The sequence below is a fragment of the Gallus gallus genome, chromosome Z (genome assembly GCF_016699485.2).
Source record: "Gallus gallus isolate bGalGal1 chromosome Z, bGalGal1.mat.broiler.GRCg7b, whole genome shotgun sequence".
In the NCBI taxonomy this organism is placed as follows: Eukaryota; Metazoa; Chordata; class Aves; order Galliformes; family Phasianidae; genus Gallus; species Gallus gallus.
This window is the reverse complement of record NC_052572.1, coordinates 71,040,438-71,064,198: the sequence shown is the minus strand read 5'-3', so window position 1 is coordinate 71,064,198 and position 23,761 is coordinate 71,040,438. Positions and strand designations below refer to the sequence as shown.

The following is a 23,761-nucleotide window of genomic DNA, read 5'->3' as shown; positions in this document are numbered from 1 at the left end:
TTACTTTACTTCAGTGTAGATGCAGCTTAGTTATTAGGAGCAGAAAGATGCAATTTGTGTTCGTAAGGGACATGTTAGCCCATACCTACCCACTGGAAGGTTGCTTTCTGTGACCTATCAGCAGTGTGGTTTGGCGTCTATGACAGTGAAGAGCCTGACAACCCTCTGTGCTTATTATTCAGAGATCCCACTTGTGTTTCCTCCTATTGTGTTTGTTTACCCTCTGCCACACAGAATGTGGGAGGTTTCCCTTGTCATTTCCTCCAGCCTTGGCTTGCTGAATGTCCTCTGCCATTTCAGATCTGCCGGGAATCTCTCTTGAATTAGAAATCTATGAGCTTTGAATTTTCCTTCTTGTTTAGTGACTTTGTTTTCTTTAGGATCTCCATGTCTTTTTTCTCACAACTTCTTTCAATTTCTGGGCTGCCTTTGGGTGTTGTATTTTAACTTACAGATGGTATGCAGGTGCTCATGCCATCTCAGAAAGGATTTGGGGCACAAAGGCATCACCATGACCTCTCTTTTGAGCCTCAGATGAGGAGCAAGCACAGGCTTTGAAGCTTCCTGCTGCAATTGCAGAATACATTCAGTAAATGCAATTCAAATTTAAAGGGAGCTTGGGAAGCCTCTGCCCCCACCTACTGTCCCAGTCTGTAGAGCTGAGCCTCAAAAACTTCCAAGGACGCAGATTTTATCACCTTTCTGGGCAACCTGTTGTTATTCTTCACTACTCTATGGGGAACTTTCTCCTTATATGCAGTTAGAACCTTCCTAGTGTAGTTACTGACCGTTGTATCCCATCCTCCCACTCTGCACTTCAGTAACAAGCATTGCACTATTTGCTCTTAATAATCTTGTAAATAATCTTACAAGATTGAGGCTAAAAGATAAGGCTTTTATCAGATTCCTCTGAAGATCTCTCTTCTCCACTATGAACAAGCTCATCTCCCTCAGCTTCTTCTCACAGGACAAGAACATCCTGGTGGTCTCCACTGGACTCACATAAGTTTACCAGCATTTATCTTGTGCTGGGAAATGCAGAACTGGATGCAGTATTCCAGTGGTTGTTTAATGGTTGCTGAGTAAAGGGAAAAGTCATTTCCTTTGATCTAGAAGGTATCTTTCTGTTTTTCCAGACTTAGATGTTAGCTTTCATCTCTGCCTGGGTGTGCGGCCTAGTCATATTTATTCTGTTGTCTACTAGAACCTTGGTGCCTATGCAGAAGAGCTGCTCTCTGCCAGTTTTCTTTTCTGGTTTCCTACACTGGATCACTCTGCACGGTGAAGAGGTGAAACACTCAGCTGATCACAGGTCTTAGTACCAAAAGTTACTCAAACAACTTGCTGCGCTGAAACTCTACTCTCCTATTTAGTACCCCACCTTCATCATCTTGGCACCACAGAATGGGATCTCCTGGGATCTGCTGCACAGTTACACGGTGTAGGGACAGCTTTTCCTTCCCTCCTGAATAGTGAGGACAGCAGACTGTGTTTTATAACATGACTGTCCTTCCTGGTAGCTGATAGCTGGAAACATGGCAGTCACCTAGTCCAAGCCCTGCTTCAAACAGGCCTTCTGGATCAGGCTGCTCCGGGCCTTGTCCAGCTGAGTTGGGAAGATCTCCAAGGCTGGAGACACTATAGCCTCACTGGGCTGATCTTCTTGGTACCCTTCTGGGGAGAACAGTGCTCCTCTGATCTCGAGGGAGTGCCCATACTGCCATTTGTGTCCATTGCTCTGTGTGCCTCAGAAGTCTGGCTCCATCTTCTCTGTGCATTCCAGCTTTGTAGATGAAGAGCAGCCAGAAAAGTTCCTCTTCACCTTCTCACTATTAGGATGGGTTTCTCCTGCTTGGCCTTGGTAGGTTTGGTTCCAAGACCTGCTTCTTCTGCCCATTAAGCTCTGACAATTTCTCCATTTCATGAATCCTTAAATTCCAGCAAGGGTAATTTCTCTGCTTTTAGCACCAGCCATTTCATGGCATGGAGAGTGTGTCGTTCATCCTAGTCAGTTCTTCACAGTTCCCCTTCTCTACTTCCTCAGCCCCATTCATTTAGTGATAGCTGTTGAGGCTGTAGGGTCTGATGCATTCTCTTACTGCTGTGGAAGTTCATCTAGAGGCTACTGGACTCCACCGTCCTTAGGTTTCCAATGGACTTGACTCTGCAGAGATGAGCACTGGTGAGAAGGGTGGTTGTGATCCTTCCTAGCAGGTCCTTGAATTTGTGCCTCTGTTTCTTTGGTGTAGAATGTTGTGATCCTCATCAGCCAAACAGTGGGAGACTTGGGCAGCTGTGGCTAATTTCCACCAATTGTATAATTCAAAGAACGTTTACATCTTATAGAATCTTCTTGCTTCAGGCTAAGTCCTGGAGAACGTACCACAAGTAAAGTCATTTTCATTGAACCAAAGGGTAAATCTTCTGTTATCGTCCTAAATGCTTGTGCTTATAAGGTTAACATGAGAAAGCCTTTTTCCTTTTACCTGCACAGGTTAATTTGTTTTTACAGGTCACCTTTACTGTCTGCTTCTACACCAGTGGGGCAGTGTTTAATTGTGTTCATGTAGCATCCTTTCAGATGAACTGAGGGCAGCAAAGGGGGCTATTATGAGACAGCAGACTCCCAGTGTGTGATGCTGCCCAGTCTCTCTGATCAGGATGCCTATTGTGTGGCCACCTAAGTAGGTTTCTGTGTACTTTAACCAATGTTGTGATCAAAGTGCTGTACTGTTTGCAAAGCATTTTGCATTTGTGCAGTTTTAATGGGACAAATGGTACTGTAGTCGTTTGTCCAAAGGCATTTTCAGTTCTACCAGGTAATGTTGACTGGATGATTGCTTGGATCTGCCAATGCTGTCACGTCTTCTAGAACTTTGCTGAAGTTTGTTTCATATTTGCCCATTCCTGCTCAAAGTTTGGTAGGAGACAAGGTGGAAAACTGCAGGTGATGTAGTTTCATATCTGTAAGATCTGTGGCTTACTTCTTACCCTGGACAATAGTTTTTCGTAATTGTGCTGACGGCATTGCTGAGTGTAAGTTTGATTGCCAATTTAAAACAAAAAGGTGAAATTGCTGCCTACAGTCAGAGAATTAGACCCACTAAAAATGAAGTTACAGATTTGAAAGACTGGTAACCAATAAAGGCAGGAGATATACCAACAAAATAATGCAGTATGAAGAGGAATTTGTAAATTCCCAATTAGTACCATACTCACTAATCTCACTAAGACCCATCTTGTGCCATTCAGGTTAAAATCTGGGACATCCCCAAGCACCTGCTAACAAAAAACATCACCACCCCGAAGAAGGAACTTCTTGGCCATGCTCGAAGGGTTGGCCTCATTGAATGGCATCCCACTGCCAATAACATCCTCTTCAGCTCTGGTCATGACTACAAGGTGGGTCTGTTCTCTGCAGAGTCCTCCCTTTGGGATGCTGTGTTTGTTTGGTTGTTTTGAAATTTGTTTCCATTTCAAGCTGTAAGTTAATGATAAAGACTTCAGGAACCTTTCTGAGAGGGAAATTCCATACTGACCCCAAAGGCAAGAGGTCATTGTCATGGGCTTCAAAAAGCCTGGATCATTTTCCATTCTTCTGATGAACATCAGCCTACTTTGTTCTCCTTTCCTGTAGCAACATCCAATGCCATATACCTTTGACTTCATTCTTATGCTAGTGCAAATATCTGCACTGATGCTGGCCTTTATTTTTTATTTTTATTTTTAATAAACCATCATTTGCCTTACATACCAGAAATTATTTTAAATTATTTTAAATACATGATATTAAGACCTATACATGTAGAGAAGAGAGGAAGATGTGATGAGCGTACATATACAAAGTCCCAGCTTGGCCAGGCAACAAACAGATGACTTTTTGTTCTTTTGCCTCAGATAATGATCTGGAACCTTGATACCAGGGAAGATGTCCTGTCAAACCCAGTGAAGATCCTTGATGCTCACAAAGATGTGGTCCTCTCCATGTCATTCAACACGGATGGCAGCCTCCTTGCCACAGCCTGCAGAGATAAAAAGATCCGTCTGATAGACCCTCGTGCAAGAACAGTCCTACAGGTAGGTTGACTTCAGGGTTTTTAGATCCAGCTGATCTCACCTGTGGACCATTTCCACTTCAGGGTAGACTAATTGCCATTAAAAAAGACAGATCTGCACTCAGTATTCTTCCAGTCATTTAATGTTAGTATTGTCTTCTATTTTTCGTGAAACAATTGCTGCCACTGTCAACAGGGCTTCTGTATCTTCCTACCAAGCTCTTTGCTCACTGACAGCCTCTGTGAAGTGCTCTAATTTAATAGTTCCTTCTGAAGTCCTCTGGGATTCCTTGCTCTGGCTGACAGAGGTCAGGTGGTCAGCCAGATGGAAGTGTACGTTTGTCTGTACTTCGTGTCTCTTGGTAAGATGATGCTGACTGCCTTTTGGAGGTACTTGCACACATTTGTGTGCACAGAAAATCCAACAGTGCAACTCCTAGGGATTCCCCTGATGTGACTATGTGAATCACTAATCAGAGAGCTTGACTGAGTTTTTGAGAATGCACTTAAAGAGTTTCAGCAACCTTTCTCAGATCCCTGTGCAATCCTGCTCACTGTAGTTTCAGCCCAATTGGGCAGATCTGTTGGATGTGAACAACTTCCCCACATAAGAATTTGAGGGTAGATACTCTGAGAGGTGCTTTCATTCCCAACTGTGCACGGCTTCTTGGACTAGAAGTCTCAGGTAAAATGAAATGTGTCTACACAAAAATGAACTGGTTTGCCTTAGCCCAACCAGATAAGCTTCATGGGCAATGGAAGGTGGTTTCTTGCCATGATGCGATTTCTCATGAAATTTTTTACTGCAGCAAGGAAGGGTGCTATCTCTTACCCAGGCATGGGTTTTCTTTTCCTATAGGAAGCCAGCTACAAGGCTCACAGAGCCAATAAAGTCTTGTTTCTTGGAAACATGAAGAAGCTGCTCTCTACTGGAACATCCCGGTGGAATAATAGGCAAATTGCATTATGGGATCAAGTGAGTTGAACCAGCAATTCTAAACTTACTATCTTCATTCTTCTCTCTTTTATTGTCACTTTAACTATTCCACCTGCTCAAGAATTGGTTTGTAACAGCAATTCAGAAGCAGTCTGTCAAATTCTTAAAGTGTGATAGGCTGTACTGTTAGGATACTATCAACTGAGTATGCATTTATGAAAATGCTCTCAACTCTGTGCATAGAATCCACCAGAACAAAGATAATGCTGTGCCCAGTGCAGGAAAAGGTAATTCAAGAAAGTTAAAAGTAGCTTTTAGTGGTCTTATTGGCAAAATTGTTATGGGTACTGGAAGTTAAAGCAAAGCCCTGAAGGGAGGAAAAAATGTGTTTTATTTATTTATTTTTGATTGATTTATTATGATTCCTTACATTAGGTAGTATTTGCCACTTTCAAGACAAGCTTCTGTGATGACTGCTGGCCTTATGAAACTCTCCTCTGCCCCCCTCCTGTGCAGCAAGACACTTTTCCTCTGTACACCACATCACTGTACCCCTCTGCATCAGCTAACTTTGCAGCACAGTCCTCTGCCTCTTTTTCACACCATCATCTTTTGTAGCAGACAGAGCTGGTAGACCAGCTCTCTGATGTACCATTTGATGTTTGGACATGGCTTCTCTGTATGACAGAGAACTGTGCTGCCTTCCAAATGCTTCCCACAAAGCTGAGCTGTGCTGAGATGTACTGGTGTCATTACAGAGCAGCTCTCAAATGTCACTCCAAGGTGGGGTTCATGTAAGGTGTTAATGACTAGAGGTAGCTGCCAGGTGAATCCAGCTGTTTGCTTTTCCTGTGTCCTACCCAGAATGACCTTTCTGTGCCTTTACTGGAGGAGGATCTGGATGGCTCCTCAGGGCTCCTGTTTCCTTTCTACGACTCAGACACAAACATGCTTTATATTGTGGGAAAGGTAAGTGCTTTCCATGTTAGCAAATGCTGTCTGATTTTTCTCTTAGTCATTGTTGTGTCTTCCACATTGCTGAGACTGAAGTCACAGATGCTTCTGAGTCACATTAACCTAGAGATATGGACCAATGGGATGGGGTCTGAGAGTGCTGGAGAATCAGGCCACATTTTCTACTGCAAACATGTCACTTTTACTGTGGGGACATGGTAGAGTCCTAACTTCCCTGCATACAGGATAAATATTTTGGTAGGAAGTGCTTACATTCTTGACCTCACACAGCTTCTGGAGCCATGCATTCTCCTGAGACTCTCATGCTGGACAGCAGAGCCTGGCTTATGTTCATTTTCTTTGCATTTAGGGTGATGGAAATATACGGTACTATGAGATCAGCCCTGAGAAACCATACCTGAGCTACCTGATGGAATATCGCTCTCACTTACCACAGAAGGGAATAGGTGAGTGGCAGTGTGTTTGCCTAATGTTACATGAGGGTGGTGACTTCCAATGTTAGAAGCTGTTGGAGTCCAAAATATCATTTCATGTGTAGAAAAGAGAGTGGGTTAATTTCAGTCTCCATACTGGAACAGTGGTTGGCTTGGCCCAGCTCACCTGTGTATCTCAGGTGATACCATGGTCACAACTTGGAGAGGTCTCCTTTGACCAGCAAAGTATGGACTGGGGAACTCTACCAGTGACTGCTGCATCCCCACCACATAGCTGGTCAAGATGGAAGGGATTGTAGTCTGGATTTAGAGGTGGAGCGTGTTCCTTGCTTTTTAAGAGTTTGCCTCAAGATTTCCAGCTCCGAACTCTGTTGACATTGTTTCTACTCTGGGATTTCTTTGAGAAAATTGCGTGCCACACGCTGCCTTCACTCCTTCTACTTGCCTACCTTCTATTTGCCTACCTTCTTCTGTATTGGCATTTCCCATTCAAGTTAGACCTCCTGCAACTAGGTCACCCCTCCTCCAATCAAGACCCTTGCTCATTAACCTGTACCCACATTACTCCATTGTTTGACTCATTTAATTTATAGAATTTGGGTTTCAGCTCTCAGATCTCAGGTGTAGCCCTTTTTTGAACATTTTCTAGTCTATCCTTTAGGCCAAATTTCCCAACAGAGGTAGATGAGTTTTTAGGACCATTTGCCACCCCTACATGCTGCCTATAGACACTTCTATTCTTCCTGGATGTTGGTACATATACTTAGGAGCGCTGGATTTTGTGCCTGCAGGTCTCCTCCAGGAAACTGTTGTTAGAAGAGAACGTTATTCAGTTTTTTTCCACTGATTTCTCACTGAAGCTACCAAGTACTTGAACATCTTATGTGGCTCAGCCAATCCGTGAAACACACATGATGCTGGCTGAAAAATTAGATGTTCATACCCTTACACTCCATTCTAGTTCAGGGCAGTGTTGGGGGGATAATACTGGCCTGGAAGCACCCTTAGTCTGACCCCTCCAGCTACTCTTGTGGTGTTTGTGGGTCCTCAACTCCATTCCTATTGATTATGATAATTAAATCCTGTGGCATCACCTGCTAGGTCTGCTCAGTTCTGGTCACTCTATTTGCAGTTTGTAAGAATGAATAATGAACAGGAGGCTCAGCTCAATAACTACAGATGTTGCATGTAACCTTGTGGTCTGGAAGGAAAAAAAAAGATTGAGTTTTACTTGTGATTTGTAACACTGAGCCTGTTTTGTGTCAAGATTTCAGATTGTGCTGCTATTGAGCTGGCGCTCTGACTCATGTTTGTTGGCCCTTCTTCCATGATGGTTGACATTAGTTCTCCTAGGAAGATTTATATCCTGTTTCTCTTATGCTTTTCCAAAAGGAATGATGCCAAAAAGAGGCCTTGAAGTGTCAGCTTGTGAGATTTTCCGTTTTTACAAACTGATTCCAACCAAAAGCCTGATTGAGCCGGTCTCCATGATTGTCCCTCGACGGGTAAGTTAACCTCAGGTCATGCACGTGTCTGGGATAAATATCAATGAGTAAGAGGGCAGCGCCTCCTCTCTGTGACTCTTGGATGGCAGGTGAGCAGGAAGAACAAGAGATTATCTCTTTCCTTCTCCAGGGAACGAAGTTAGTCAGCTGGTAGGGCAGCCTTGCCACCAAATCATGGGTTGGGTAACTCAGAGTTAGATCTCTGTGTAATGGCCGACTTTCCTTCAAAACACATACTCACCAGACTGCTCTGCTTGTGTGTAACAAAGGGTCTCTCTGATTATCAGCTCAACTAGCTGGCAGTAAACTCCTAGTTTACAGACGTAAGGAGTTTGGCAGCGTAGGGTTAATCTGTTACTAACTTCTCCCTAGTCTGTTGCCTGGATGTGAAAGGGCTTTACTGGCAGGAATTAGAACAGACTGTCAGATGCTCTCCTTCTGAGCTGGGGTGAGGAGGAGAAAGGCTCCAGGCAGGTGAGAAGATTTTATGTACATTCTGGTGACATACTCCCTGCTCTCAGGTGGAACGAGCTTCTTCCTCCACCATACATGTTCCAGTATGGACAGTCTAAGCCCAAACCTCTCTGATGTTGTGACTGTTTTGTTTTCTTGCAGTCAGAGTCATACCAGGAAGACATCTACCCCTTGACCACAGGATGCCAGCCATCAATGACGGCGCAAGAGTGGCTGAACGGAGTTAACAAAGGTCAGAACATGGAGAGCTCCCCAGCCCTTCAGCTCCCCAGGGCTTGGGTAAGCTGCTGCTGGCTCTCTGGCCTGAGAAATAGGAATGGAGGTAAAAGAGAGATGTAACAAATACAGCTGTCAACTATAGTAATTTAGTGGCTGAAATGTTCACTACTGGGAACTCCAGACACCTCTCTTGTCAAGCGCCTCCACGTCTATCCCTGCAGGTAGTTTGAATGAACTGCTTTCTGCTGATTTCTGAACATGGTTTGTGAATGCTAACCAGTCACCTGCCTCCCCCCATAGGGCCTCTCTTGGTATCCTTGAAACCAGGCTCTGGACCAGTGAATTCTTTACTGCAGCTTCCTGAGTCGGAGCCACCTGTGAAAAGTCCTGATCTGAACAAGAGTCAGGGAGGAAGAATGCCGCCAGAGGAGATGCAGAAGAAAAGTGAGATCAAAGACAGCAGAAACCTGCTGAAAGCGGAGGAGAGGTTGCCGAAAAATGAGCACATGCGTCTCTCCAATGGCTTTGATGTATTTGAGTGTCCACCACCAAAAACTGAAAATGAGGTGTGAAGGTGTAGGGTGAAGGGTTGGGGCTGTGGGGGATATCCAGTCAGCTGGCAAAAAGATGCGGTTCACAAGGTGATGGAATCTAGAGAGGGTTTATTTTGCAGAGTCTGGAAGAGTGTGAGGTCTTTGTGGCAAGTCAGAAGCCTGCTGGCAGCTCAGGGACATTTTTGAGCATGTGCAGGTTGTTTGCATTTAGGAACCCTGGAAGGTTTTCATTCCCCATAGTCATGCTTAGTCCCTTTTGCTTAGGCAAGGCTTTACAATCTGAGCTTGACTGGGCAGAAATCTACTGACCCCAATTTTCCAGTGGTGTGAAGAAGGATATTCTTCATGTTTCTGAGCCTGCCCCTTGAGGTTACAGAAGCATCTCTTTCAGAGCTGGGTCATCCGCTGCATGCACAGTGAAAGGTCACACTAGTCCAAACAGAGAGCAAAGAGCATGCAGAGAAGAAAAAAAAGAAAAAGGAAAAAAAAAAACCCTCAGGTAGGACAGTAGGAGATCCTGTAATCTAGAATCCAAATATTCTCATCAGCTTGAGCCATCAGGAGAAAAGTTATATTATCTGTTGGTTGAAGCAGTTGTAACACTACTGACAAAGACCTACTTTCGCAGTGCAGGTGATTACTGCTGCTGGTCAGTCTGTAAGCTGAAAGTTTAGGTGCTGTTTCTCTCAGAAGTTGACAGGATTGGTGGCGTTTGTTAGGATAAATCTGTATTTCCTCATTGTAAGAGAAGTAAAATGTGACTTTTTTTACAGCTTCTGCAGATGTTTTACCGACAACAAGAAGAAATTCGTAGACTACGTGAGCTCCTAAATCAGAGAGATGTCAAAATTAAACAACTGGAGCTGGAGCTCAGAAATGTCTACACGGACACAGGCAGGTACTGAATGTGCCGGCCTGTGGCTCTTTGCACCCTCAGCAGCTGCAGCAGACTCCATTTCTTGCAGAAGACTCCTATTTTTTTTTTTGCTGGCGGAAAAACTGATGCTTCAGGCAGCATGGATTTCCCTGACTCGTGGTGGTCACATTTCCCTAATCATCACCAGACAGTTGTTGATGGACTTGCTGTGCTTCTTCAGTCTCCTCTTGCTTGCCAAGTCACTTGTGTCTGAAGCTCATGCATTAAAGGTAGTGAGAGACTTTGGAAAATCATGCTCCTGCCCTGGAGAAGCCACCTATTAAGCTCTAGGACCAAAACCTGTTTTGCTGCTCCTCCATGTTACACGATGGGAGAGTAAAGCAGCTGCTTGCTTCTTTTCCCACCTCTGACTCCAAAGTGATCCTCGTGCTATCTCCTGCCTCACGACTCAGCCCTGCGTCAGGGGGCTTGACAATACTGCAGCTGCCCTCACCTGGTGCTGGGGATAATCCTGCTCCATGCAGGAGGTTGCACTGGGGCTGCCAGTGCTCAGCACTTTGGCAGTAGGTGAAAGAGGGCTGCTCTGTTTGGAGATGCCACGCAAAAGGGGCAGTGATGCTGACTGGTTCCCACCAGCAAAGCTGCAGGTGCAACAAAGGTCTCCGGGTCCTCTGAGTCAGGGGCTTCTTTCCTTCCTTCTACCAAAGACTCCCAGCCCGCTGCACACATTTCAGCAACGGTGTTAGAAAAGTGATCTCAGCCACAGGTGAATCATGGGACCATGGCTGGCCACAAATAGCCCTTCCTGTTCTTGTGCTCACAGCTGCTGCCTTCTTAATTCCCAGGTGCCAATGCCTTGTCCTTTTCCTGCTGGGCTCCTCCTTCCAGGCTGTGCTGCCCCGTCAGCAGGCTGACCCATCACCCCAGGTCCCACAGTTTGCTTATCTGTCCCCTGTGGCACCAGCTTGCTGCCATCCTTTTGCACAGGGTGAGAGCAGCTGCAGGCTTCAGGTCCCATCCTTGTTTTCAGGCCAGCACCGGTGACCATCTTTGTACAGGTGCTGTCCCCCACATGGAGAGCTGGGCCAGCATGTGGGAGCACCTGGGCTCCCCAGCCTGGTTGGAGTCCCAGGGTCTTACTTGCTCCTGAGAGGTGCGAGCTGATGAGGCATGGCATGAAGAGAAGTGCGCTTTCAGCAGCCCAGAGATATGAATGCTGCAGCAGCTTCCGAGAGGGAATAATTTTCCTTGCCCTAAATGCAGATCTTGTGGAGATGTCCCTGTCCCAAATGAAGCAAGCAAACACTGGTTAGTCTGTAACTGCACATCTGTCATGACACATGTAGTAGTGAATAGTATGCCTTGCTGGCTCCATGTAACCTGATGCTTTCACAAATATTTTCCATAATCAGTCTCTTGCAGACAGCCCCCTGATTAGGGGCTAAGCACTATCTGTGCTCATGTGAGACACTCTTCAGATTCCCCAGCAGCGAGCTCAGGGGCACCAAATGCTCATGTGTGGCAATCAGACTTTGGCAGCTCGTTTCCTTTACAGCAAGAAGTTCACCTGGCTTTCAAAAATACTTAATTCATTTCTACATGTCAACAACAGGTGTGGGTGCTAAAAAGTCAAATGTTTTTGTTTGTTTCTGCTTTATTAAGGAGAGGGTGTCGTTGTAATGTTTTTCAGAAAAGCCCTTAGCATCAGTCACTTATTTGAATAGAATATCCTGAGTTGGAGGAGTCTGATAGGGTTCATCAATTCCAACTCCCAACTCCTCTTTAACACTACTTTTTGTAAAAAAATAAGGATCCATATTACGTTAAGAACAGCCTTGTTGAATCAAACTTTCATGTCCTCTGGAATGGGCTTTCCTGCACCCTGGACACACTCTGCAGTATGCAGTTATATGCAAAAACACACCACAGATAGATACACAGCTTTAAACCAAACACGTGCATCTTATGCCAGAAGTGGTCAGGCTTTCTCACCAAAGAGAACAACTAAATAAGAGATCTAAAAGCCCACAGTTCTCCAGCCATGCCAAGAAAACCTGACAGCTTTCAGGCTTCAGAGCCATGTTCACAGTGTAGTCCCAGGAATATGGTACTTTGGTTTCCATGCTTTTATTATCAGAAGGGCAAATGCTTGATATGACTTTCTCAGTCACTGTATGTGTTTTATCTGTTGGATTTTTTTTCCTATTTTTCCTACGAAATAAATTATTTAAATTATTTCCTAGTCAAAATAATTTTTCCACAGAATTTGTGCTTTCTCTTGAGGTTGCCGAGGAGGCTTTGGATGCCCCACCCCTGGAGGCATTCAAGGCCAGGCTGGATGTGGCTCTGGGCAGCCTGGTCTGGTGGTTGGTGACCCTGCACATAGCAGGGGGTTGAAACTCGATGATCATTGTGGTCCTTTTCAACCCAGGCCATTCTATGATTCTATGATTCTATCACTGTTTCTTCATCATGCTATGACTGGATAGAATAGAAAGTTGTCAGCCACCATGGTTCTCATCTTAGGGTTGTGTTGATTTCAGCATTTCTATTAAAAAAATTATTTAGGCTTTGCTGGCAGCCTTTGATAAGGCAAGACAATGTAATCAAACCACCTCTTTTAGACAGTATGCCCATAAAAGTGTACTCTGTGAAATACACTTCAATTTGGAGCTCAAATGCAACCACAGATCTTTCATACAGAGAAAAAAAAATGGAGAAAATGTAGTTCTGGGTAATGAACTGTGCCTAAATCAACTTCCGTGATCATTTTAACAGTTTCTAAAACTCCTAACCGCTTTGTAAAAAAAAACCTGTAAAACATGGGGATAAAAAACAAATTTGTGCAATGAAAAGCAAATATAATTGAATAATAAATATATTTAGAGGTTTTTTGATACATGCAAGGTTGTTGACTTCTTATTGTCGTTGTATTTTTGAAGTGACTAAAAATTAGGCCAAATCAGAGGACAGATGAACCGAGGAAGCTCAGAAAGGAGCATCTCCTGTTGCCTCTTTTGTTTGCATGGCCTTAGCCTTCCAATCTGTCCCTGATGCTGCAGGGTTCAGCCGTCTCAAAGTGTCCTGCACCACACTGCTATGTCTATGAATAAACCAGCCCTTTCTGGAAATCTCTGCTGCATGGGGAGGTGTTCCCTGACCAAGTAAGCTCTGACCAGCAGATGTTACACAGGAGCGTTCAATATATTAATACTAAATTTACTTAATTGAAGATGTTTGACATTACAAGGGATTTTGATTTAACAGAGTGATACAGCAATTCCTGACTGTTATGTGTCACAATATAACAACTGCAATGTACGGATGGATCACAGTGCAAATGAAGTTGATAGTACTGCACTAACAGATTCCTTGCTCCCCATTCATAAGTTGACTCATCAACCAGAGAGTCAGGGAGTGATAAGCAAAACTCACTTGCCTTTTAACAGCCCCATATGGCCAGTGCATAAAGCCAGTGGAGAATGGAGGCTGGCAGTCGATTCCCGTGGCCTGAATGAAGTCACACCCCCACTGAGTGCTGCTGTGCCAGACATGTTAGACCTCCAGTATGAACTGGAGTCAAAAGTAGCCAAGTGGTATGCCACCACTGACATTGCTAATGACTTATTTTCCATTCCTTTGGCCACAGAATGTAGGCCACAGTTTGCTTTCACCTGGAGGGGCATTCAGTACCATGGAACTGTTTGCCCCAAGGGTGGAAACACAGCCCAGCCATTTGCCATGGGTTGCCATGGGAGCATGTGTCTTGAGTGTCTCTGCTTTCCCCAGCTCTTGCAGCCTGTGACTGTGAGAGGAGTGGAGCCATCCTGAAGATATCAACCCTGGGCTCTGGTTGTCCAGCAGGTGCCATCCTGAGGAAAGGAGGCCAAAGCTTTCCCCATTTCCTGCGGTGAAACTGTGTGGTTTCTCCCACCTCACGCTTGGGGACAGGCAAGGGAGAAATGTGTTGCTGCTTCTTGGCACAGATTGTGCTGGCTGAACTGGACCGGATCAGTCTACAGAAGCAGATGGCTCTGAAGTGTGCTGCCATCATAGGGCTGGTGTTTACCACCAGCAGCTGGTTTGCAGCCTTCCCACTTGCATCAGGCCCTGGGTGAATTCCTTGCTAGTCTTGCTGGCAGAGGACAACATCCTGAAGTGGCTGAAGAACAGAGGGGCCAGAAGACATACAAGCTGCTACAGAAGGGCCGGCCACCTCCGGGCAGGCAGGGAACAGTAAGTGGTGACTGCAGCGTGAGCCCAGGAGAGCTCCACAGAACCCTGCTCACCCAGCTTTGTGCTGAGAGAAATTCTGAGTGGCTGTTGAGAGTGCCTCTGCCACTGTGCTTGCAGGTAGAGCACAGGCTGGGCTCAGACAGTAGCAGTGTGCACCGAAGTGTGGCCTTTGCCCCAGCTGGGGTGGCCTTGAGGTCTGGTCCCAGCTTTGTCTGAGGTCAGGACACAGTGCCTTGCAGGGGTGGAGAGGTCCACGGGGTCCATGAAGCACCAGTCTGACATCCTGGCCTTCTGCGCCCCACTGCTGTGGGAACTGACTTATGAGCTGTGGCACCTGGGGCAGAAGGTCAAAATTCACTGCAAGTCTACCCCCCTCCTGGAGAGGCATGCCCACAAATACCAGAGGTGCCACGGAGGGGACTTTGTGGCCTTCCACTGCTTCAGTATCTCCAGCTCCCAGGAGCAGCGGAGCTGTCAGGGCTCTGCTGATGAGAATGACTGGTGCAGCTGGGAGGCCTTGTTGCTTGCTGGAGAACACCTGAGGATGGTTAGGACCCATGCCGCAGAGAGGTTTCTGGCAGAGGGAGAAGGGACAACTGTGCAGGCTGAGGATGGTGGCGAGTGCTTGTACCAGTGCAAAGCCATCGCAGAAATGGTGCTTGTGCCCCTGGCTCACCACTACACGGCAGTGGGCAGTGCTTCCCCATCCTACTATTACCTGCTGGAGTGTGCGGCGGCCTACTTGCACGTCCCCCACATCTGCATGGTGAGCTGCCCTGCTTGCCAGCACGAGCTGCATTAGCAGGGAGGAGGCCTGAGGACTCCCTCGGTGCCTGTGCTCTGAGCCTCCAGGACTGTGTTCTTCATGAGGCAGCGCTCATGAAGGCCAACACTGACCGGAAGGTGTACTATCAAGCAGCAGACTCCCAAGCCAGACGAAATCTTTATGATGATCCCCTTCCTACGCTATCTGAATAAAATGTTTGCTTTCTTATGTTGGTTGTTTTTCAGCCATTCTTTTCTTCTTGAGATCCAGAAAAGGTCTATACCTCTTGGGAAGCAAGATTAAAAAAAAAAAAAAGATTTGTTCTCTGCTTCCCATCAGTGGACGATTTCAAGCCACTTCCTGGGAAGGAGGGCCACGGTACAGAAGATGCTTGCTGTGGCAGAGAAATGCCTTTGTCAGGAATGCCCCTTCCAGTTCCTCTCTCCACTTTTACTGCTCATTGTGATGTGGTACAGAACATCTCTTGGATCAGCTGGTGTTGGCTGCCCCAGCTCTGTGCCCTGTGACGTGCTGGCCAGCTCCAGCCTGTTGGCCTTGCTTGGGGTGGAGCTGAGTGGTCGGAGAGGTGGCTTTGATGCTGTGTGAGCACTGCTTGGCTATGGTCACAACACCTGTACATCGTCAGCTTGTATTGGTAGTGAGGATTGCCTTGACTCAGGTGCATGAACTTGCTCTTGGATTTGTTGAACCTCAGGATGTTCACCTGGGCCCTCTGCTCAAGCCTGTCTAGGACCCTCTGAATGGCATCCCATCTCTCTGGTGTTGACTGCTCCCCACAGCTGGGATTGATCAACCCATGGGTTGATCCAAAATGCATTGGAACAGGGTGATGCTCCTGAGCACCTGCCGTATATTGATGATACTGTGGGGTGATATAGCAGAGGAATTTAGAATAATCCAAATCCTCCTGCAAGCTGGTATCGCTATGAAGGGAAAAAAAGTGAGAGGACCTGCGCAGGAAATTCACTTCTTAGGAGTACAATGGCAAGATGGGCGTTGTCACATCCCAGCAGATGTGATTGACAGAATCACTTCTATGTCTCCACCCACTACCAAGAACGAGACACAATCTATTCTAAGTGCAGTGGGCTTTTGGAGTATGCATGTTCCAAACCACAACCTCATTGTTAGCCCCCTTTATCAGGTGACACGGAAGAAGAATGATTTTTGTGGGGCCCTGAGCAGCAGCAGGCTTTAGAACAGATTATCACAGAATCATAGAATCACAGAATCATAGAATGGCCTGGGTTGAAAAGAACCACAGTCATCATCGTGTTTCAACCCCCCTGCTATGTGCAGGGTTGCCAACCACTAGACCATGCTGCCCAGAGCCACATCCAGCCTGGCCTTGAATGCCTCCAGGGATGGGGCATCCACAACCTCCTTGGGCAAGCTGTTCCAGTGTATCACCACCCTCTGTGTGAAAAACTTCTTTCTAATATCCAACCTAAACCTCCCCTGTTGCAGTTTAAAATCATTCCCCCTTGTCCTATCACTATCTACTCTCATCAACAGCTGTACCCTGCCATTTATGTGCTCCCTTCAAGTACTGGAAGTCCACAATGAGGTCTTCATGCAGCCTTCTTTTCTCCAAGCTAAACAAGCCCAGTTCCCTCAACCTTTCCTCATAGGAGAGGTGCTCCAGCCCTGTGATCATCTTAGTGGTCCTCCTCTGGACCCCCTCCAAGAGCTCCAAGTCCTTCCTGTGCTGGGGGCCTCAGGCCTAGACGCAGTACTCCAGATGGGGCCTCACAAGAGCTGAGTAGAGGGCGGCAATCACCTCCCTCTCCCTGCTGGCCGTCCCTTTTTTAATGCAGCCCAGAACACAGCTGGCCTTCTGGGCTGCAAGTGCACACTGCTGGCTCATGTCCAGCTTCTTATCTACTGGGACCCCCAAGTCCTTCTCCGCAGGGCTGCTCTCAAGGAGATCTTCCCCCGGTTTATATAAATACCTGGGATTGCCCTGACCCAACTGCAGCACCCTGCACTTGGCCTTATTGAACCTCATTAGGTTTTCATGGGCCCTTCTCCACCCTGTCCAGGTCCCTCTGGATGGCTTCCATTCCTTCCAACGTATCAACTGCACCTCTCAGCTTGGTGTCATCTGCAAACTTGCTGAGGGTGCACTCGATGCCATCATCTCTGTCATTGATAAAGATGTTGAAGAGCACTGGTCCCAAGATTGACCCCTGAGGGACATCACTTGTGACCGGCCTCCACTCTGACACAGACCCATTGATCACAACCCTTTGGCTGCGTCCAGCCAGCCAATTCCTAATCCACTGAACAGTCCATCCATCAAATCCACACTTCTCCAATTTGGAGAGAAGGATGTGGTGAGTGACCGTGTCAAAGGCCTTGCAGAAGTCCAGGTAGATGACATCCACCGCCCTTCCCCCGTCCACCGAAGCCGTCACTCCATCATAGAAGGCCACCAGATTGGTCAGGCACGATCTGCCCTTGGTGAAGCCATGCTGGCTGTCTTGGATCACCTCTTTATCCCGTATGTACCTTAACATAGCTTCCAGGAAGATGTGCTCCATGATCTTCCCAGGCACAGAGGTGAGGCTCACCGGCCTGTAGTTCCGCAGATCCTCCTTTCTCCCTTTCTTAAAAATTGGGAATAATGTTTCCCTTTTTCCAGTCACCAGGGACTTCACTAGACAGCCATGATTTTTCACATATGATGGAGAGTGTCTCGGCAACCACATCAGCCATCTCTTTCAGAACCCTGGGATGGATATCATCCAGCCCCACGGACTTATACACATTCATTGTCATGAGAAGGGCTCCGACCTGTTCCACCGTTACAGTGGGACAGAAACTACTCCCCACATCCTCACCTAGAGGCTCGTGGTCCTGGCAGACATGGGAAGCCTAACCACTCATGAAGACTGAGGCGAAGCACTCACTGAGCACCTCAGCTTTTTCTATGTCGAGGAAGCCAGCTCCCCATTGCCTTTCATCAGAGGAGGAACACTCTCCTTGGCCCGTCTCCTCCTGCCTATGTACCTGTAGAACCCCTTCTTGTTGTCTTTCACATCCCTTGCCAAGTGCAGCTCCATCTGTGCCTTGGCTTTCCTAATCCTATCTCTACACACATGGTCAACAGCCCTGTATTCCTCCCAGGATACACAACCCTGCTTCTACCTTTTATACATGTCCCCCTTTTCTCTCAATTTAAGCTGCAGGTTCTTGCACAGCCACAACAATTGCTTGCCTCCCCTGCTCGACTTCTGCTGGGGAAAGCCACTGTGCTCTCAGAAGGGTGTCCTTAAAGAGCTGCCAGCTCTGTTCTGTACCCATGCCCTTAAGGACAGTTTCCCAGGGGAACCCACTCAGCAGTTCCCTGAGCAGTAGGAATTTTGGTCTCCTAAAGCACAGGGTCTTAGCTCTGCTTTTAGCCAGGCCCGCATTCTTCAAGATCACAAACTCCACCAAGGCATGGCCACTACAGCCCAAGCTGCCTCCAATCTTAAAGTCTCTAATGCTTTCCTCTTCATGAGTGAGCACCAGGTCCACTAAGGCTTCACCTTGGGTTGGTCCATCTATTACCAAGACCAGGAAGTTGTCCTGAACAGACTCCAGGAATCTGCTGGATTGCCTGTCACCCGCCATGCTACTATCCCAGCAGGTATCCCAGCAGGGTGGTTGAAATCCCCCATCAGGACAAGAGCCCGTGAGTGCAACACCTCCTGCAGCTGAAGCAAGAAGGCCTCATCCACAGCCTCCTCCTGATCAGGTGGCCTGTAGCAGACCCCAGACACTAGATGCCGTTTGCTGGACCGATCCTTGATTTTCACCCACAAACTCTCAACCTGATTGTGGCTGTTCCTCAGACACAGCTCTCTGCAATCTATCCACTTCCTAACATAGAGGGCAACGCTGCCACCCTTCCTGCCCTGTCTATCCCTTCTGAAAAGCCTGTAGTCCTCAATCAGGGTATTCCAAGTGTGGGATTCATCCCACCATGTTCTGTGGGAATTCTGTGATAGCAATTAGGTCATACTTTCCCAACTGCGCCATGGTTTCTAGCTCCTCCTGTTTATTTCCCATGCTGCATGCATTGGTATAGAGGCACTTCAGCTTGGCTTTTGGCCTCGTTGCCTTCTCATTGGAGCCCTCCCTAATACCTCCAGGACAAGTCTGGGATTTTCCCTTACCGCCTCCCAGGGTGACAGCATTCCCACGCGCTTCTCTGTCACCCAGCACACCTCCTTCCCTCATCATACCTAGTTTAAAGCCCTGCTAACCAGCCTAGCCAACTTATTCCCAAGAACATTTGTGGCCCTTCTAGTCAGTTGGCTGCCATCCACCATCAGCATTCCCCCTTTCTCAAGGCTGCATCCAAAGCCATAGTACCCAAAGCCCTGGGCACACCATTCGCAAAGCCGATCATTCAGTGTGTCCACCCTCTTCCTTTTGTGTGGGTCCCAGTCACCAACTGGGAGGACAGAGAAGAACACAACTTGCGCTTCCGATCCCTTCAGCAGTCTTCTCAGAGCCCCTGAAGGGCAAAATCAGGTCCCTGAAGTATAGAAAGAAGGGCTTCATAGCAGGAAAAGAGAAAGCAGCTTCACAAGGTAGACATAAGGGGCAAATAGAGATAGTTTATGTAGAGAGTATTGGAAAACAAGGGATTCCAAGCACTTTCACAGGCGCTAGGTTCAGAATAACAAGGAGAATGAAGGCCATAAATAAGGACCGGAGAACAACTCGAAAACATTTGGCAGGGAGGTGATTAGATGTCTGAAGTGCAAGCTGAAACCAGTTCGGGGGATGCCCCTCCTTCAGGGTCAGAAGTTTGCAGCGAGAAAGACTATGAGCCTTCGCGAGGAAGACCATGAGCCTTCATCATCACGACCTACTACGCACGCGCAAGAGGGGGAGGGACTGTATGCTAATGGGCTCTTGGGAATGTAGTGAATATGTATCCGAATTCCTGTCAACTACTGCTTATGTATTAGTTTGACCTATATCTATAGCACGATTTCTTCGGACGGTGTGCAAGTTAGGTGGAACGATCCCCCTTGCATCAGGGTGTATGCACGTCACCAATAAACACATACCTGCTCTATATCCTTACTGGCTATAGGGTCTGATTTCCGCACGTCACCCTGAAGTCCCTTTTGATCACCTGAGGACTTCTTTCACCTACTTCTTCATTACCAGTGTGGAAAACCAATACTGGATAATAATCGGAGGGCTTAAAAAGTTGAGTGATGTTCCTAGCAACATCTCTCACCCAGGCACCAGGCGGGCAGCACACCTTCCTGTGGGACAGATTGGAGTGGCATATTGGGCCCTCGGTTCCCTTCAGAAGAGAGTCCCCTATGATGACAGTCCTTCTTTTTTTCCTGTCTGATGTTGTAGCAAAACAGGGAGCAGACTGACTAGCCTTGGGCAACCTCTCCTGCACGGATGCACTTTCACCAACATCCACATCCCCCAGTCTGTCCAGCTCCAGAGCCTCATACCTGTTATGTTATTGACACGCCCTGACTCCTCGTCTCCGTCCCCGAGGCTCTTTCTAGGCAGAGGAGCGAGGGTGTAGTGTCATTGTCCTGGCAACGGCCACTTTGCGCCAGCCGCTCTCGCGAGAGCTGCCGGGCTGTTCTGTGACCTCGGGGCTCCTTGGATGAAGGAATGGGCTGAAACCCCACTGTCCTTCGCGATCGGTCGCTGCGGTTCTGGCTGGGACAACTCCGAAGCAGCGAACCTCGGCGATAAAGAAGATTAAGCAAGAGGTAGCCTGTGACGTGGCCCTGGGGCCAGTAGGGACGGGACAGGATGTAAGGAACATCCTCTACACTGCTGCTGGAGAGAAGGGTTCCCTCCACCCATCATGCTTCTGACGCCACTTGGAGTAAGTGGATTGTGTTGATTACCCAGGAATCATAGAAGTGATCATGGACTGGCCCGAAGGCAAAAAGTTTGGAACATCACCAGCAGAAGAGGTATTGTGTGCTAAAGAGGCCCCACTATACAACAAATTACCAGAAAATGAAAAGAAATTTGCCCTGTTTATAGATGGATCGTGCTGTATTGTAGGGAAGTATCACAGATGGAAAGCTGCTGTGTGGAGCCCCACGCGACAAGTTGCAGAGGCCACTGAAGGAAAAGGAGAATCAAGTCAATTTGCAGAGGTAAAGGCTGTCCAACTGGCCTTAGATGTTGCTGAACGGGAGAGGTGGCCAATGCTTTATCTTTATACTGATTCATGGATGGTGGCAAATGCTTTACGGGGGTGGTTGCAGCAGTGGGAACAAAACAACTGGCAATGAAGGGGTAAACCTATTTGGGCTGCTGAACTATGGAAAGATACTGCTGCCCGAATAAAGAATATGGTTGTAAAGGTGCGTCACGTAGATGCTCATGTGCCCAAGAGTCGGGCTACTGAAGAACAACAAAATAACCATCAGGTAAATTGAGCTGCCAGAATAAAGGTGGCTCAGACAGACTTGGACTGGCAGAACAAGGGTGAATTATTTCTAGCTTGGTGGGCCCATGAGACCTCGGGCCATCAAGGAAGGGATGCAACATATAAGTGGGCTAGAGACCGAGCGGTGTACTTAACTATGGATGCTACTGCACAGGTGATTCATGACTGTGACACATGTGCCACAATTAAACAAGCCAAGAGGATGAAACCTCCCTGGGGGGAACGGCGATTGCAAAAGTATAAATATGGGGAGGCATGGCAGGTTGATTCCATCACCTTGCAGTGAACTCATGATGTTAAGCATTATGTGCTTACCATGGTGGAGACAACCACTGGGTGTCTTGAAACGTATGCAGCACCCCATGCTACTGCCCGAAACACCATATTGGGTCTTGAGAAGCAAGTCCTGTGGCGACATGGCACCCCAGAAAGAATTGAGTCCGGTAATGGGACTCATTTCAAAAATTCCCTTGTGGATATTTGGGCCAAAGATCATGGCATTGAGTGGATTTATCACATCCCCTATCATGCACCAGCTTCTGGTAAAATCGAATAGTACAATGGGTTGTTAATGGGCTGGACCAGCTGGTAAACCGTTAACATTGACACTTTTTCTTTCTTTTTTTAAGAGGTAATGCTGCAGTTCTGTGCATTATCAGTAGTTCTGGTTACCTAGGATCAGAAGAGAAGAGTGAACTGCATCTCCCAGAAGACTTTATTTTTCCATTTCCTTTTTCCCTTAGGAGGGAAAGATAAAACTGACTGGGAGTCGTGGAACTGCCTCTTTTTGCCTGTTTGGCTCTGTGTGCTCCCTGGTTGTCTCACCAACAGCATTAGAGTAAGCAATTTGGTTTCAGACACTCTCTCGTTTTATTTGATTTATTTGCTTCAATTCCAATTATGTTGTATGATATTGTATTATCTCACATTCTGCTGTTCTATTTAGTAAATTAAGTTTTTTTTTCTCCAGTACAGGAAGGATGCAGAGCTGTTGAAGTGGGCCCAGAGTAGGGCCACGAGCACTGAGCACTTCTCCTGCAGGTAGCTGGGCTTGTTCAGCCTGGAGAAAAGACGGCTGTGGGCAGATCTCTTTGTGGCCTTCCAGTACTTGTCGGGAGCTCATAAACAAGAGGGAAATAGGGATAGGACAAGGGGGAATGCTTTTAAATTAAAGGAGGGGAGATTTAGGTTAGATGACACGGGGAAGATTTTTACTGAGGGAGTGGAGAGGTGCTGGAGCAGGTTGCCTGGTGAGGTTGTGGATGCCCCATCCCCAGAAGTGTTTAAGGCCAGGCAGGATGGGGCAATCCTGCCTGTGGATTGGGGGTTGGAACTTGATGGTCCTGGAGGCCCCTTTCAACCAAAGCCATTCCATGATTCCATGCTGCTGTCCTAACTCAAACCTGAAGTCCACTGTTCCTTGCCAGTTTCTCCACAGTAATCTCTCCTACCTCTCCAATGTAGATGCTTCCCAAAAGAAACGTTTCACACTCCCTCCAGATTACAGTAGGACAAAGATGATGGACTGGCTCCAGTGAGGCAACTTGTGATAGCTACTTTCCAGACAGCATCCTGAACAACTTCCTCCTGATTTTGCTCCCAGATAGCATTTTTGTGTCGTACAGCTCCAGTCTTTTTTTTTTTTTTTTTTTTTGTGTGTGTGTGTGTCATGCTTAATTAAGGATTCCCCAGATTCCCCCCAGTTCTTTATTCCGAGCAAACGCAGCAACAATTCGGCTGTTAGAAATACAAAGCAAGGAGAAACAAGGAACTGCAGTCATGAGCTGTAGTACAACAGTCCTTGCTTTTCAGGAAAAAAAAACTCTGAGGCACACCAATCTGTTCCTGCTGCTCTCACCAAAAAACAATGACCAAAGGAAACTCTTAACACCAATGACCAATGTGTTACTAAGAGGTGGCTTTCCTTATTATTGGATGCACGGAGGATCGCTCCACCTGAGGTGCACACCATGCTTTCAGGCAGTGGCTATTCATGCCCGTTTAACCTACATGTATGCATTACATTTCCAATATCTAATAATACATAATCACATTTCACAATCACATGTGGTCACCTCTGAGTTCAATCAGGGTTATTGGAAACCGTTCTTTACGTTGTCTACTGGATCTGCTCTTTGCTCATATAATCCATGCTCAAGTCCGGCAGCACGAGACCTTTAATTAACCACCTGTTGTAAGGCACACCTCACAGCCCTTCCCATGCACGTGCATTTTTTAAGCAGTGCTTACAGAAAACCCTCAGTAA

The 23,761-nt window shown here is 46.9% G+C and overlaps 1 protein-coding gene across 5 annotated transcripts in view; it reads left to right on the top strand.

The window, feature by feature from the left end:
* CORO2A (coronin 2A) overlaps positions 1-12,929 on the top strand; it is a 46,902-nt gene extending 33,973 nt beyond the window's left edge. For 4 of the 5 annotated variants that reach the window (XM_424946.8, XM_004949607.5, XM_025145067.3 and 1 more), the window contains exons 4-12: positions 3,253-3,402; positions 3,898-4,077; positions 4,915-5,031; positions 5,857-5,961; positions 6,317-6,413; positions 7,794-7,906; positions 8,522-8,612; positions 8,900-9,165; positions 9,927-12,929. In XM_424946.8, the coding sequence (XP_424946.5) occupies positions 3,253-3,402; positions 3,898-4,077; positions 4,915-5,031; positions 5,857-5,961; positions 6,317-6,413; positions 7,794-7,906; positions 8,522-8,612; positions 8,900-9,165; positions 9,927-10,058 (1,251 nt within the window). In that variant the 3' untranslated portion in view covers positions 10,059-12,929. Of the gene's footprint in view, positions 1-3,252; positions 3,403-3,897; positions 4,078-4,914; positions 5,032-5,856; positions 5,962-6,316; positions 6,414-7,793; positions 7,907-8,521; positions 8,660-8,899; positions 9,166-9,926 lie in introns of those variants that run through there. The other variant, XM_046905636.1, reaches the window with a different exon arrangement.
* Positions 12,930-23,761: the final 10,832 nt, after the last annotated feature.